The sequence below is a fragment of the Callionymus lyra genome, chromosome 5, assembly GCF_982586985.1.
Source record: "Callionymus lyra chromosome 5, fCalLyr1.hap1.1, whole genome shotgun sequence".
In the NCBI taxonomy this organism is placed as follows: Eukaryota; Metazoa; Chordata; class Actinopteri; order Syngnathiformes; family Callionymidae; genus Callionymus; species Callionymus lyra.
In genome coordinates, this window is record NC_141822.1 from 12,233,900 (window position 1) to 12,250,226 (window position 16,327).

The following is a 16,327-nucleotide window of genomic DNA, read 5'->3' on the forward strand; positions in this document are numbered from 1 at the left end:
TTTTGGTATTGTGTTGTGGTAATATTATAACAATATTTCTATTTTGAATTTAAAAGGCTACGAATTTAAATTATTAAAATAAGGAAATGAAATTGTATTTTAAAATGTTCAATACTATTCTAAATTAATTTTTAATTAAAATAAATCAAAGTTTTAACATTTTTAATTCAACCACTCAATATTCCGATGGCACTGATATACTTTCACACGATCTCCAGGCTGCTGAACGAGGCGAGCGGTTCGCTGCTGGACGACGAGCATCTGTCGGAGAACCTCAGCTCCTCCAGAGCGACGGCGTCTGAGGCGGAGGAGACGCTGGAAAGCAGCCTGCGGACGGAGAAGGAGATCGACTCGGCTCGAGAGGTGAGATGAGGCGCCGTTGACGGTTTGTTTGTATTCAGCTGGTCTTCTGCGGCAGGAGTACCGTCCCTGCGCTCGCCGAGCCTCCGTCCTCTTCTGCGTGGTCAGCGACCTGAGGCTCCTCGGCGCCTCGTACCAGTTCTCGCTGGACGCCTACGTCCGGCTGTTGGTCCAGAGCGTGGAGAGAAGCGCTCGCAGTCAGAAGCTGGAGGAGAGACTCAATAACATCAACAACTTCCACACCTACGCTGTTTACAAGTCAGTGGTTTACTTATGTGAGTGAATGTCTTCTCTGTTTTTTAACTTTTTGTGTGTGTGTACAGGTGTGTGTGTCGTGGCTTGTTTCACAGCCACACACTTCTCTTCAGCTTCCAGATGTGTGTTAAACTCCTGGAGGCTTCTGGGAAACTCAACATGGAGGAGTACACCTTCTTCCTGAGAGGAGGGCTGGTGAGGAACTTTCCAGTCATCCCTGGTTCCACTGCGATCGCTCGTCAAGAACATAAGCTGTTCTTCTCCGCAAGTGTCTGGACAAGGAGGCCCGGATGGACAACCCGTGCAGCCATTGGCTCTCCGCCTCCAGCTGGGACCACATCACGGAGCTCGACAAACTCCCGAACTTCCACGGCATCGTGGCCTCGTTCGAGATGGACCAACGCGAGTGGAACGTCTGGTTCACCAGTGCTGAGCCGGAGAAGACTCCTCTGCCAGGTGTGGACCACATGAAGGACTGTGAAGTAGATCACTGTCGTCACAATATTGAGTAGTTGAAATTAAATGGCTAGATAGTGTTTTTAGTTTTTAATTGACATTAGGCATCGCATTCTTTTTCGAAGGGTTGAATTAAATCATTTGTATTTTGAAAGGTTTAAAATAATAATAATTCAATTAAATCATTAAAGTATTATTACATATATAGTTATATAGATATTCTAATTCCAAAAATTAAATAATCCATCATTCATAGCATTTTTAATTTCAATATAAAAATGTCAGTTTAATATTTTCATTAAACAAAACTAAAAGAGCTAATTTTTTGAACTATCAGCCAAACATGTGACGAAGTCGTCTGTTGTCTGTTGACACTATTATACCAACATTTTTATATTCAATTTAAATGGCTACCAACAGAAAAATATTGAATTTAGAACATTTATTTTGGAATATTAAAATTTTATATAAAACTATAGGTGTAAAGATTAATTTTGAAAACATTCCATTTTTTATTCTATTAACAAAAACAGTTTCAACATTTTAAATGTTAAATCAAACCATTCAATCTTCTGACGTACTCCCATAAAGAAACAACCTCCTCACCAACTGTGTCTCTTCTCAGCCGCCTGGGAGAACAACTGTAACGACTTCCAGAAGATGTTGATCGTCCGCTGTCTCCGTCTTGACCGCGTCTCCTCCTGCGTCTCCACGTTCATCGCCAACAACCTCGGCGCTCGCTTCGTGGAGCCGCCGGTCCTGGACCTAAAGACGGTGAGTCGTGAAGAGGAGGTTCTCCTGAGGAGTGCTGAGGGTCAGTGTTTCTGTCGTTCCTCAGGTGGTGGAAGAATCCTCCAGCATCTCTCCTCTTATCTTCATCCTGGCTCCTGGAGTGGACCCTGCAGGACCCCTGCAGCAGCTGGTCCGGTCCTCGGGCATGAGGGGACGCTTCCAGGCTCTCTCGCTCGGAAGAGGTCAAGCTGGGGTCGCCAAGAAGCTGATCGAGGAGGGAGTTAAAAATGGTATGAGAGTCTATGGGACTATATTACTGTCATTTCTTTGTAATAATATCATTTGGATATTGAAAAATATATAGACTATATACATAATAAGTATATTTAAAAATAATATTTTAAATTGAATGAATTTCCACATAGTTGAAAAAAAAAAGATCTAAATCCCTCATTTTTTAAATAATTGCCATTTAAATTCCATTTAATTATTTGTTGGTGTAATAGTCCCTTGCTACTCTTTTAGTATTGTGTGGTGGCACGATTATACTAACATTTTTATTTTGAATTTAAAAGACTACGAAATAAAACATATTTCATTTACAAAAACTTCTATTGAATTATTAGAATTAAAATGTCAAACTATGTGAAAAAAAAAGAAAATATTACTATTTTTATTAACTTTTAATGATTAAAAATTAAATCAACCTTTAAATATAGAAATTATTTAATTCAATTATTCAATAAAAATAAAAACAACTTTTTATGAACTTTTTTTTTAGACAATAAATTGAATAAAAACGAGATCAAATTTGAAATGTTGATTTTCAACCAAAAATATACTCTGACGTCACTGATAAACTTCCATAACCGTCGACCCGCAGGCGACTGGGTCTATCTGGCCGACTGCCACCTCTCGCTCTCCTGGATGCCAGAGCTGGACAAAGTGGTGGAGCAGCTGGAGGTCGAGGAGCCGCACCCAGACTTCAGACTGTGGCTCAGTTCTTCACCACATCAGGAGTTCCCCCTCACCCTCCTGCAGGCCGGGGTCAAGATGACCTGTGAGCCCCTGCAGGTGACTTGACCTCTAAACTCTCTCACCGTCTCTTCCTCTACGATCCTCTTCTCTGGATGTCGGCGACTGAAGAGCATCTGTGTGAGTCCAGGTCTGATGTTCCTCTGCTGTGTTCCAGGGCGTGAAGGCCAACATGAGGCATCTGTACCAGCAGGTGGACGAGGCTCAGTTCAGCAGAAGCAACGTCTACAAGAAGCTGCTCTTCTCCCTCTGCTTCTTCCACTGCGTCCTGCTGGAGAGGAGGAAGTTCCTGCAGCTGGGCTGGAACGTCAGCTACAGCTTCAACTCTTCGGACTTTGAGGTGACACTCTGGGGTCTGGAGAGTGAAAACTACACACTGTTTAGAATCTTGTTTCGAGCTTATTTTCAAGTCGTTTGTGTGACTGAACATCAGGATCTGGTCTAGAATATGAAAGTATGTCAGTGTCGTCAGAATAATGAACAATTTAATTAATTATTAATTTAAAAGTTTTGTTTTTGTAATCGTTTAATAATTGTTTTAAATAATTCAATTCAATCGTTCCTTAATGGAAAGGTTGAATTCGTTTTTTTTGATAATTGAATTTAACCCTTGTGTTATCTCAGGGTCAAGGTGACCCAAAGGCCCTGAAAACAAGAGTTAACGCGGAGATAAGGGTTAAAAAATGTTTGGATTTTTTCTGACATTTTTTTTTTCTTTTTACACATAAAGTTTATTTCCAATAATTAAAAAAAATAGATTTTCTAAATTAAATATTTGTTATTTTATCATTTTATCATTTTATCATTTTATCATTTTATCATTTTAAATTCAATAAGTTGTTTTTCAAGCATTAAAATCGTTTTTTAATTATTAAATTGAATTGTTTTTTTAAACATAGTTTTGTATTGTTATTACAATAATTCAATTTTTTCCTGAATATAACTTCAGTGAGAAGATAATAAACCATCATTTACAAATATTAGTTAAGCTTCAGTTGAGGAATGTTCTACCACAACAGCGAAAACATCTGGAAAGATTAAATATTTTTTAATTCCTAGCCTTTTAAATTAAATGTAAAAATGTTCGTACTTATATATTAACTTTTTTATTTTTATTTATAAAGCTACAAAATGAAAATAATTGCATATTTTTTTAATTATGAAATTAGAATATCAAACTCTGTAAAAAAGCAAAATATTTAATATGAAAACATGTCAACATCAATTCAACCATTCAATGTTCTGGTGGCTCTGATTTACTTCCATAATAACAACATGTCGACGCAGGTGAGCCAGAATCTTCTGGGCGTGTACCTGGACCAGTACGAGGAGACGCCCCTGGAGGCCCTCAGGTCCCTCATCGGCATCAACTACGGCGGTCATGTGACCGACGAGTGGGACGGACGCTTGTTAACGACGTACATCAACGAGAGCTTCTGCGACGACGTGGTCCAGCAGCCGCTCCACAGGTAACTCACTGACTCTCTTGAAGTCTCTCCTCTTGTCTCACCGTGACTCCGCTTGATTGACAGGCTGTCGTCAGAGCCCTCATACCACGTCCCCCGTGACGGCGCCAAGTCCTCGTACTTGGACTACATCAGCAGCTGGCCCGCCACGGAGCCGCCGGAAGTCTTCGGTCAACATCCGAACGCTGAGATAAGAAGACGAATGGAGGAGAGCAGGACGCTCTTCGCCAGCCTGGTGTCCCTGCAGCCACAGGTCCTCCAGGTGGACCCGTCCAGACCCATGACCGGAGGACTCAGACCCACCACCGGAGGACTCAGACCCACCACTGGAGGACTCAGACCCACCACTGGAGGACTCAGACCCACCACTGCAGGGAACCAAGCAAGAACCAGAACCAGCAGAGAACTGAAGGTGAGTGATCATCTGGGTCAGTCATACTTTGGGAGGTTTTTGATCATCTGAGTTCTCTGAGAGGGAGCGAGAGAAGGCCGATGATTGAGGTGAAGGTGTGTCTGCAGGTGCTGGAGCTGCTCCTGGATCTGCGCTCCATGATTCCTTCACCGATCCAGGAGGAGTCCGTGAGCTCCGTCCTCCAGAACCAAAGTTCTCCTCTAGAGGTGGTTCTTCTGCAGGAGATCCAGAGATACAACCAGCTGCTGCAGACGGTCACGTACGTGTTGTTGTGAAGCATGATGGGAGAAAAGTCTTTTTTTGTGTGCATGTGGGTCTAAATGTGTGTGAGTATGTGTTTGTGTCAGTCCATACGTGTGCATGTGAGTCAACATTTGTGTATGTTAGTTCGTAATCGTGTATTTGTGTTCCCATTTGTGTATGTTAGTTCGTAATCGTGTATTTGTGTTCACATTTGTGTATTTGTGTTCACATTTGTGTATTTGTGTTCCCATTTGTGTATATGTGTTCCCATTTGTGTATGTTAGTTCGTAATCGTATATTTGTGTTCCCATTTGTGTATGTTAGTTCATAATCGTGTATTTGTGTTCACATTTGTGTATTTGTGTTCCCATTTGTGTATATGTGTTCACATTTGTGTATGTTAGTTTGTAATCGTATATTTGTGTTCCCATTTGTGTATTTGTGTTCCCATTTGTGTATGTTAGTTTGTAATCGTGTATTTGTGTTCACATTTGTGTATTTGTGTTCCCATTTGTGTATATGTGTTCACATTTGTGTATGTTGGTTTGTAATCGTGTATTTGTGTTCACATTTGTGTATTTGTGTTCCCATTTGTGTATATGTGTTCCCATTTGTGTATGTTAGTTTGTAATCGTGTATTTGTGTTCACATTTGTGTATTTGTGTTCCCATTTGTGTATGTTAGTTCGTAATCGTGTATTTGTGTTCACATTTGTGTATTTGTGTTCCCATTTGTGTATATGTGTTCCCATTTGTGTATGTTAGTTCGTAATCGTATATTTGTGTTCCCATTTGTGTATTTGTGTTCCCATTTGTGTATGTTAGTTCATAATCGTGTATTTGTGTTCACATTTGTGTATTTGTGTTCCCATTTGTGTATATGTGTTCACATTTGTGTATGTTAGTTTGTAATCGTATATTTGTGTTCCCATTTGTGTATTTGTGTTCCCATTTGTGTATGTTAGTTTGTAATCGTGTATTTGTGTTCACATTTGTGTATTTGTGTTCCCATTTGTGTATATGTGTTCACATTTGTGTATGTTAGTTTGTAATCGTATATTTGTGTTCCCATTTGTGTATTTGTGTTCCCATTTGTGTATGTTAGTTTGTAATCGTGTATTTGTGTTCACATTTGTGTATTTGTGTTCCCATTTGTGTATATGTGTTCACATTTGTGTATGTTAGTTTGTAATTGTGTAATTATGTTCACATTTGTGTATTTGTGTTCCCATTTGTGTATATGTGTTCACATTTGTGTATGTTAGTTTGTAATTGTGTAATTGTGTTCACATTTGTGTATTTGTGTTCCCATTTGCGTTGTTGAAACATGCGTGTGTGTGTGTGTGTGTGTGTCAGGTCAACCCTGGAACAACTGGAGAAAGGAATTACAGGTGCTGTTGTGATGTCACCGAGCTTGGAGGAGATTTTCAACTGTATCCATGATCACAAAGTTCCACCACTGTGGGGGAAGGTACACACACACACACACACACACACACACACACACACACACACACACACACACACACACACACACACACACACACACACACACACACACATATCATGCAAACCTACACACACTTTGTCTTTGACTGTTATGTGTGTGTGTGTACAGGTGTACCCGTCACTGAAGCCTCTGGCCCAGTGGACCGCAGACCTGGGCCAGAGAGTGGACCAGCTGGCCCGCTGGGCCGAGACCACGAGTCCACCGGTGATGTTCTGGTTGTCGGGGTTCATCCACCCGCGAGCCCTGCTGAGCGCCGCCCTGCAGTCGCACGCTCGACAACACAACGTGAGAACACGCACAGGTGAGTGTGTGTGTCGCCAACCATGCTTGACTCTCTGTGTTCTGGACAGAAACCCGTGGACTCGCTGACCTGGGAGTTCAGCGTGGGGAGCGAGGACGAGCCGGTGCAGCCTCCGGAGGTGACGACGCTCCGAGAGCTCAGAGGTCGACTCTGACGTCACTCGTGTCTCCACAGGAGGGCGTGTTGGTGCGCGGCCTGTACCTACAGGGGGCAGCGTGGGACAGGAAGAGCTGCAGTCTGGTGGAGGCGGAGCCGCTGCAGATGTTCTGCCCGATGCCCCCCGTCCACTTCAGACCCTCGGACAACCGCAAGAAGACCCCCAAGAGTGAGAGCCCTTCTGGACGACTTCGACTTTCTCTTCTCCTTTGTCGTTTTTGATCACCCCTCCCCCACCCCCCAGCACTTCTTTTCCTTATTTTTACTCCATATTTATTTTCCTTTTACCTACTTTTTCTCTTTCTTCCACTTTTCCCGCTCCTCCTTTCTTTTATATTTCCTTTCACTTTTCTTTTAGATTTTGTTCCCTCTTTAATTATCATCATTTTTTATTTATTTATCCCTCAAGACTCCTCTCTTATTTTCTCTTTTCATTTAACCTATTTTTAATTTTCCTCCCTTTTTAAACTTTCCCCTTTTTCATATTTTTTCCCCCATTCTATTCATCCTTTTAATTGTTTTATTTCTTTTTCACTTGTTTCTATTCATTTTTAAAATCGTTTTCTCTGCTTATTTTTTTTCTTTTAATTCAATTTCTCCTTTTTTCTTGTTGCATTTTCACATTTTTCTCCTCCTTTCTCATCACTCTTTCACCTCCTCCTCTGCTGTCAGGCGTCTACATGTGTCCGTGCTTCTACTGCCCGCTGCGTTCGGGGTCAGCAGACAGAGACTCGTTCGTGGTGTCAGTGGATCTGAAGTCCGGAGCTATGAGCCCGGATCACTGGGTGAAGAGAGGAGCCGCTCTCCTGCTGAGTCTGGAGGACTGAAGGTCTGCAGGCGACACGGGTGTGTTCACATTTGTGTATTTGTGTTCACATTTGTCTATTTCTGTTCACATTTGTGTATTTCTGTTCACATTTTTGTTTGTTAGTTTGTAATCGTATATTTGTGTTCACATTTGTGTATTTGTCTTCCCATTGTTGTATGTTAGTTTAAATTTGTGTATTTCTGTTCCCATTTGTGTATGTTAGTTTGTAATCGTGTATTTGTGTTCACATTTGTGTATTTCTCTTCACATTTGTGTATTTGTTCCCATTTTTGTATGTTAGTTTGTAATCGTGTATTTGTGTTCACATTTGTGTATTTGTGTTCCCATTTGTGTATGTTAGTTTGTAATCGTGTATTTGTGTTCAAATTTGAGTATTTGTGTTCACATTTGTGTATGTTAGTTTGTAATCGTGTATTTGTGTTCACATTTGTGTATTTGTGTACATTAGTTTGTAATCGTGTATTTGTGTTCACATTTGAGTATTTGTGTTCACATTTGTGTATGTTAGTTTGTAATCGTGTATTTGTGTTCAAATTTGTGTATTTGTGTTCCCATTTTTGTATGTTAGTTTGTAATCGTGTATTTGTGTTCACATTTGTGTATTTGTGTTCCCATTTATGTATGTTAGTTTGTAATCGTGTATTTGTGTTCAAATTTGTGTATTTGTGTTCACATTTGTGTATGTTAGTTTGTAATCGTGTATTTCTGTTCACATTAGTTGAAGCAGGAAGAGCTCCGCATGGTGGCGCTCACGAGCCGGTAACAGTCATGGGTTGATTGATGGACAGACACCAGAGATGATGATGTCACCACAAATAATTATCCCTCACAAAGACCAGCAGGGCTAATGCTGCAATGCATGCTGGGATGTTTCCCAAAACCTTTTTTTTTACTCCAAACAAAAACAATACTTTTACACAAAACATTCGCTCCAATGTGTGACGATGATTTTATATTTCATGTAAATAAATGTCAACACAGGAAACCCGTCGATGAGATCATTCTAAAGCGTCATCTATTCAAGTGTTTTTGTTTTCATTTCTGTTTTCTGTTTTAGAATTCTTATCGTTCGCCTTACGTATGGAAATAGAACCTTTTATTGATAATATGATCAATATGGTAGAAACAGAAAAATGTTGTCTTTTTCTTACAAATAAACACAGAAGTTGTAACAAGTATTTTGGCGAATCGTCGGTGGATGGAAGACACACTGTATCGACGACACAACGAGTCCTCCATTGATCTGGAATGAAAAAGAACCGTTTGGTTCTGTTTGGAACCAACTTTATGAAAGCGATGCTTCAAAAAAAAAAGTCTGGTTGTGAAAGTGAACTGAGTTTTTTTATTTTAAGTCTGCTGAGGACGGTACTGCTGAGGTGAACCAGAGGACAACGACTCAAACTATACGTTCATCTTCTCGTCTGGGACGACAGCAGAGGAAAGAGAAAGAGGGTGTGTGTGTGTGTGTGTGTGTGTGTGTGTGTGTGTGTGTGTGTGTGTGTGTGTGTGTGTGTGTGTGTGTGTGTGTGTGTGTGTGTGTGTGTGTGTGTGTGTGTGTGTGTGTGTGTGTGTGTGTGTGTGTGTGTGTGTGTGTGTGTGTGTGTGTGTGTGTGTGTGTGTGTGTGTGTGTGTGTGTGTGTGTGTGTGTGTGCGCATGTGTGTGTTTTAAGCTACTTTTGTGTCCGTTGTTTGCTGCTGGCTGTGAATGTGTCGAATGAATCCACAGGTGCAGTCGTGGGTGTTCGAGGATGAAGTTCTAGATTATGGCTATGAGTTTGTTCCTTCCAGCCGGAAGCTTCTTGGTTTGACGCAGGCCGGGCGTGCAGTTGACGTGGAAGTTGCAGTGCCAGAAGGCACAGGTGTGCATGCAGATGAACAGGAAAAGGATGAACATGAATTCACACTCGAACAACACTTCCTCGATTTCGGAGCCTCCGGTTCTGGGCCATCTGGCTGTAGTTCCTCGGTTTAGGAAGAAAAAACGATGGAACGTTTGTACAGAGAGGTTGAGAGAGGAGAGGAGGAAGGAGGAGGAGGAGATGGAGACACATCTGTAACATCTGGGAAGGATACTGAAGGGCAAGAGCGAGTACCAGACGCCCAGCATGGCGATGATGGCCTTCCTCACGAACGTGTCCTTGTAGCACCGGTTGGCGTAGAAGCTGCTGTAGCTCTGGGTGAGCGTGGAGAAGATTCCAAAGCAGGAGCAGATGATGACGCCTGCTCCACGGACGTCCAGCCCGTTCGCCTGCACTCTCCCCTGCAGAGTGAAGCCACCAGAGATCAGTCAGTAGAACCTTTTCTCTACGGTCAAAAATGTTTGTTCATGCTAGTGTAGCGACCAGAGCACTCTTCTTCATTCAAAAAGACATACATCCAAATACATCCAAACTGCTCGTCTGTAACGTCCATCTTGTATTGAAGCCTCGACGTGAGGAACTGTTCTAACATAAACCTAATACATTTATATTATAAGCTTGATGGATCTACTGACTCCTTTAAGAAACATCTTAAGACGTTTCTATTTGTTCAGGCTTTTCCTTGAATTTCTCGAACTCCTGTGTTGTTCTCAGTATTATCTTGATCTTTAAAGTATGTACTTTTTTGAGTATTGTTTTGTTTGTTTAAGCGCTTTGTGACCCTGGTCTCGAAAAGCGCTATATAAATAAATATTACTTACTTACTTACTTACTTACTTGTTTTTAGCGGAAGATCTCAGTCCTTTAGGTTAAATAATGTAATAATTATGTACAAATATATAGCCTTTTTCTCCAGAACAATTCATGTCGAGGCTTCATTACAGACGAGCGTTTTTTTAAACGTGTCTTTTTGGACGAAGATGAAGACGAAGACAACTGAGCTCCAGTCGCTACATTAAAATGAACAAACATAATTGTCTACAACTCCAAAAAGGAGCAGATTACTCTGAAAATAATCCCAACTTTTAGTCGACATGGGGGTGAGTAGAAAATTATAATTTTGTGCGAACTATCACTTTTTAAAAGTCAGTGTTTCTCTCAGTTTCAATTGTTGTTATCAGAAGCTAACGTTAGCACACGTCATACCTTGTCAAGTGGCTTCTGATGGAGTTTTAGGTCGTGATGCGTGTACGATGCACCGGCTCGTCATCTTCCACATGTAATGGATTTTTTTTTATACCCAGCCCTAGCTCTCACAGGAAGTATCCATGAATAACTTACGGAGAAGTTTGTGCTGAGTGTCATTCCGTAGCAGCTGAGCCAGTAGAAGACCAGGTTCAGGACGTTCAGACGTGGGTTGGTCAGTCGGCTTCTCAGCTGCAGGAACCGCAGCAGGCCGATGGAATACGCTGGAACAAGAAACGAGACGTTTGGTCCTTTTTTCTTCGCACCATTGCGACGGAAACTTTTGCCCTTTTTACCCAGAAACGTGAGCAGGCTGATGACCACTCTGAAGAGGCCGCTGGTCTGAGGGAGGCTTCCTGAGATGCTGAGGAGGAACATGTGGGTCAATGGAAGCTGCAACACCATGACAACCAGTTGGTTCCATTAAAGAAAAGATGGAGGTGGAGGAGTGTCCTTGAAAGTTTAAATGATGTTAAAACACATCATTTTAGAGGTTAGTTCTCAGATCTTCTTGCTTGGATTTCAAAATTTCAAAATGGTCTTTTTTTTATAATTTTAGACTTTTTGCCATCTTTTCTTCTCCCACACCTGTCATGTGACACACACCTGAGGAAGCGCCACTGGCAGTCGAAGTTCTTTTTTCTGAGGAACAAACGGATGTTAGAAGCCGATCCACGATATGAACAACAACGTTCCTCTCGTGAGCAACAGACTCATGAGGTCAGAGTTCAACTTCAAATGTTTAAAAAAAAAAAAAGTATATCAAACAGGAAAAGTTCATACGAGTCCAGCAGACATCCGGTCTTGGGGACCAGACTTCCGCACACTCGGGTCGAGGTGCTGACGACGGCGCTGTGGAGCAGAGGGTGAGTCGAGAGGGTGAGTCGAGAGGGTGAGTGGAGAGGGTGAGTGGAGAGGGTGAGTGGAGAGGGTGAGTGGAGAGGGTGAGTGGAGAGGGTGAGTGGAGAGGGTGAGTGGAGAGGGTGAGTCGAGAGGGTGAGTGGAGAGGGTGAGTGGAGAGGGTGAGTGGAGAGGGTGAGTGGAGAGGGTGAGTGGAGAGGGTGAGTGGAGAGGGTGAGTGGAGAGGGTGAGTCGAGAGGGTGAGTCGAGAGGGTGAGTGGAGAGGGTGAGTGGAGAGGGTTAGTCGAGAGGGTGAGTCGAGAGGGTGAGTGGAGAGGGTGAGTCGAGAGGGTGAGTGGAGAGGGTGAGTCGAGAGGGTGAGTCGAGAGGGTGAGTGGAGAGGGTGAGTGGAGAGGGTGAGTCGAGAGGGTGAGTCGAGAGGGTGAGTGGAGAGGGTGAGTGGAGAGGGTGAGTGGAGAGGGTTAGTCGAGAGGGTGAGTCGAGAGGGTGAGTGGAGAGGGTGAGTGGAGAGGGTGAGTCGAGAGGGTGAGTGGAGAGGGTGAGTCGAGAGGGTGAGTCGAGAGGCTGAGTGGAGAGGGTGAGTCGAGAGGGTGAGTCGAGAGGGTGAGTGGAGAGGGTGAGTGGAGTGGGTGAGTCGAGAGGGTGAGTGGAGAGGGTGAGTCGAGAGGGTGAGTCGAGAGGGTGAGTGGAGAGGGTGAGTCGAGAGGGTGAGTGGAGAGGGTGAGTCGAGAGGGTGAGTCGAGAGGGTGAGTCGAGAGGGTGAGTGGAGAGGGTGAGTGGAGAGGGTGAGTGGAGAGGGTGAGTCGAGAGGGTGAGTGGAGAGGGTGAGTGGAGAGGGTGAGTCGAGAGGGTGAGTCGAGAGGGTGAGTGGAGAGGGTGAGTCGAGAGGGTGAGTGGAGAGGCTGAGTCGAGAGGGTGAGTCGAGAGGGTGAGTGGAGAGGGTGAGTGGAGAGGGTGAGTGGAGAGGGTGAGTGGAGAGGGTGAGTCGAGAGGGTGAGTCGAGAGGGTGAGTGGAGAGGGTGAGTGGAGAGGGTGAGTCGAGAGGGTGAGTCGAGAGGGTGAGTGGAGAGGGTGAGTGGAGAGGGTGAGTGGAGAGGGTGAGTCGAGAGGGTGAGTGGAGAGGGTGAGTGGAGAGGGTGAGTGGAGAGGGTGAGTGGAGAGGGTGAGTGGAGAGGGTGAGTGGAGAGGGTGAGTCGAGAGGGTGAGTGGAGAGGGTGAGTGGAGAGGGTGAGTGGAGAGGGTGAGTGGAGAGGGTGAGTCGAGAGGGTGAGTGGAGAGGGTGAGTGGAGAGGGTGAGTCGAGAGGGTGAGTGGAGAGGGTGAGTGGAGAGGGTGAGTGGAGAGGGTGAGTGGAGAGGGTGAGTGGAGAGGGTGAGTGATGAGGGTGAGTGGAGAGGGTGAGTGGAGAGGGTGAGTGATGAGGGTGAGTCGAGAGGGTGAGTGGAGAGGGTGAGTGGAGAGGGTGAGTGGTGAGGGTGAGTGGAGAGGGTGAGTGGAGAGGGTGAGTGGAGAGGGTGAGTGGAGAGGGTGAGTGGAGAGGGTGAGTGGAGAGGGTGAGAGACTTACATCATCCAGATGACCACACAGCTCAGCAGAGCGTAGACAGGAAGCAGCAACACCATACAGCTGCATCCCAGCGGACTGGAGGACGAGACAGACATGAGGTTAGTGTCGTGGTTTGAACTTTGAACTTTCATTTACTCAATAAATGAAGTGATGAACAAATGAAAGAGCACGATCTGTCACGACAACTTTCTTTTTTGAACTGTTCAACACAACGTAAATAACTCAAGTCACAAGTGAAGGTTATAAGGTAATGAAATTAATGTTAAATTCCCAGGTAACAGAAAAAAAATGTTATTTTTGTAACAAATATTTGGGGTAATAAAGAGTTCTCTATAGAAGTATTTCAGTGCCAGCTTTGGCTGTCTTTTGGTATCGTCTGGTGTTTCTATTATTATTATTTTTATATTGAATGTAAAAGGCTACAAATTAAAAAAAAAAAAATTCAATTTGAAAAAAAAAAGTATGAATTATTATTTAAATAAAATGAAAATAAATTAATTTTGAAAATATTCAATGTTTTAAATTCAATTATTTAGAATACAGCCAAACTAACAAATGAATGAGTAAGGAAAACTTTTGAAATGTTAAATTCAACCATTCAATATTCTTATGGCCTTTGTGTACTTCCAGAGTTCTGGAACTAAAGACACAAAAACAAAAATGTAAAAGGTAAAATCCATAAAAGTGTTATCAGAGCGATACTTTTAAAACATAGGTGTTTTTTATAGCTCAAGAGAAGTGTCTCTGTTTCATCACGAAACATCTCCTTCCCATAATGCAACACTAAGAGACTCAGGGACTCATTCCTCGTTCTATTCGACCGTTTAATTCTGAGTTTGGGTGAGGAGTGGAGAGAAAATATGATACTACATGTTAATCTTTGTATCCTTTGTCTTTGTTATTTCTCTTTGATCTATGTTCTTTAAACTTAAGATTGTGTTGTTTAATTCTGAGTTTGGGGGAGGAGTGGAGAGAAAATATGATACTACATGTTAATCTTTGTATCCTTTGTCTTTGTTATTTCTCTTTGATCTATGTTCTTTAAACTTAAGATTGTGTTGTTTAATTCTGAGTTTGGGGGAGGAGTGGAGAGAAAATATGATATTACATGTTAATCTTTGTATCCTTTGTCTTTGTTATTTCTCTTTAATCTATGTTCTTTAAACTTAAGATTGTGTTGTTTAATTCTGAGTTTGGGGGAGGAGTGGAGAGAAAATATGATACTACATGTTAATCTTTGTATCCTTTGTCTTTGTTATTTCTCTTTAATCTATGTTCTTTAAACTTAAGATTGTGTTGTTTAATTCTGAGTTTGGGGGAGGAGTGGAGAGAAAATATGATACTACATGTTAATCTTTGTATCCTTTGTCTTTGTTATTTCTCTTTAATCTATGTTCTTTAAACTTAAGATTGTGTTGTTTAATTCTGAGTTTGGGGGAGGAGTGGAGAGAAAATATGATATTACATGTTAATCTTTGTATCCTTTGTCTTTCTTATATTTATTTGATCTATGTTCTTTAAAATTAGATTGTGTCATCTTGCACTTGTTCTTGTTTTTTCACCCGTCATGCTAAAGTTAGCCTGATTGGCCTCAGGATAACTTCTGTACTCTTTGTTGCTGTTTGTCTTCAAGATTCTGTGTTTGTTTGTTAATTCTCTTCTATTTTTGTGATCGACGTTTATTCCCGCGTACATCTCTAACAGAAAATGTCAAGCTAGCTTAGGTGTAATTAGCCTGAAAGGCCCTTTGTTGAGCCACAGCGGAAAAACAACTCAGTTATTCTTAATTGTAATTAAATAGGCGTAGTTTTATCATTTGGATCTATTTTATATCATATAACCAGGGTCTTAAAATGACCTACTTTATGCTCTTTTCTTCATCCGCTTTCATTTTAGTTTCCACTTTAATTTTAGTTTCCACTTGGATTTTTGTGTCCGATTTCTTTTTGCCGAAGATCATCCTGTCGTGGAACGAAGCTCAGATTCCTGCGAGAGAAGAAAACAGTCGCAGACAAATAACACGTCATCAGAACCGTAGGAACCGTTGGATACGAACCTTAAAGATAAAGTCGCCGAAAATATATTTGTCAGTTCACGTCCACACTTATATTTATAGACAAAACATGCTCTTTCTTGTTGCACATCAATGCCGTTAAAGAACATAAAAGGGAAATCATAACAAAGACAAAATTATTATTGTTTAATTTAATTTGTCTTTGATAGCAGCATTAGCATGTTAGCTACTTCTTCCACAGACCTATTTCCTACTAGCTTAAGCACACATTTGGTGTTTTTATATTGGTCAAGTATTATTAAACACTTGTTTTAAATGTGTTGTTTTAAACCGGTATGTTATACTGAGTGTATAAGTACCTCAAGAAAATAATCTTGATTTTAAATGTGTTGAAGAGAGAGTAGGGAGCAGAAATGAGAGAAAGTTCAGTCGGATAATGAGCTTAAAATGACCGAAAAGCACCTTCATTTCTGGGAATTATCCAAATAAATATGCAATAAATATTGTTTGAATTTTAAATTGATATAATTGAATTGTCATCTGCTTCCCTTTTGCCTCCAACAATTAAAAGAATGAGCTGAAACTCAAAATATTTCTGCTGTGATTGGTCAAGTATCAAGGTTTGTCACCGCGTGTCATCGATCCCAGAAATCTATACCTCCAAGGGGGACTCATTGTATAAACAGTGGGATGTTTTTCATTCTTTATAATGCGATGCAAATACAAAACAAATTTGCTATAGACTGTAATCCCCAGTGGAATGTTGGCGATAATAAAGTCCTTTTTTTCTTGAAATAGATGACGGACAGACTTCTGCACTTGATTTGACGCGAAACACATTACGTACTTGAGATGAAACTCAGCTAAAAACACACATTTAAAAACTGGCTTATTCACTGTGACTCTTGTTTATAGTTCCCATGTTTTGTAGTTTCTTTAAAAAAAAAACTTTTTAACTTCATATTTCTCCTAACGTAGCTCTTCACTTTTGTGTTGTTGTTTTTAATCTTTTTGTATTGAGTCCTAGTG

General features: G+C 41.8%; 2 protein-coding genes across 2 annotated transcripts in view; one reads left to right on the forward strand and one right to left on the reverse strand.

The window, feature by feature from the left end:
* Nucleotides 1-8,544, forward strand: part of dnah2 (dynein, axonemal, heavy chain 2) — a 46,902-nt gene extending 38,358 nt beyond the window's left edge. Inside the window, 19 exon segments of the mRNA XM_087790961.1 lie at nucleotides 219-363; nucleotides 419-618; nucleotides 684-816; nucleotides 818-886; nucleotides 888-1,071; nucleotides 1,697-1,845; nucleotides 1,910-2,093; nucleotides 2,687-2,877; nucleotides 2,996-3,178; nucleotides 4,126-4,307; nucleotides 4,371-4,574; nucleotides 4,665-4,716; nucleotides 4,824-4,975; nucleotides 6,315-6,429; nucleotides 6,577-6,753; nucleotides 6,819-6,887; nucleotides 6,944-7,094; nucleotides 7,598-7,771; nucleotides 8,473-8,544. Of these exon segments, the coding sequence (XP_087647087.1) occupies nucleotides 219-363; nucleotides 419-618; nucleotides 684-816; nucleotides 818-886; nucleotides 888-1,071; nucleotides 1,697-1,845; nucleotides 1,910-2,093; nucleotides 2,687-2,877; nucleotides 2,996-3,178; nucleotides 4,126-4,307; nucleotides 4,371-4,574; nucleotides 4,665-4,716; nucleotides 4,824-4,975; nucleotides 6,315-6,429; nucleotides 6,577-6,753; nucleotides 6,819-6,887; nucleotides 6,944-7,094; nucleotides 7,598-7,752 (2,695 nt within the window). The 3' untranslated portion in view covers nucleotides 7,753-7,771; nucleotides 8,473-8,544.
* Nucleotides 8,545-9,323: 779 nt separating this feature from the next.
* LOC148079411 (uncharacterized) lies at nucleotides 9,324-15,502 on the reverse strand. The gene is made up of 9 exons (XM_087790962.1): nucleotides 15,341-15,502; nucleotides 15,147-15,270; nucleotides 13,285-13,359; nucleotides 11,642-11,710; nucleotides 11,465-11,500; nucleotides 11,155-11,222; nucleotides 10,955-11,082; nucleotides 9,828-10,014; nucleotides 9,324-9,707 (listed from the first exon to the last, which is right to left on the reverse strand). The coding sequence occupies exons 2-9, from the start codon at nucleotides 15,242-15,244 to the stop codon at nucleotides 9,511-9,513; spliced, it is 858 nt and encodes a 285-aa protein (XP_087647088.1). The 5' UTR covers nucleotides 15,245-15,270; nucleotides 15,341-15,502; the 3' UTR covers nucleotides 9,324-9,510.
* Nucleotides 15,503-16,327: the final 825 nt, after the last annotated feature.

Coding starts and splice junctions, on each gene's coding strand:
- LOC148079411 (XM_087790962.1), bottom strand. CDS start 15,244: ATGATCTTCGGCAAAAAGAAATCGGACACAAAAATCCAAGTGGAAACT. Junction 11,711..13,284: donor TGTGTGGTCATCTGGATGAT/GTAAGTCTCTCA, acceptor TCTGCTCCACAG/CGCCGTCGTCAGCACCTCGA. Junction 11,083..11,154: donor CAGCCTGCTCACGTTTCTGG/GTAAAAAGGGCA, acceptor TTCTTGTTCCAG/CGTATTCCATCGGCCTGCTG.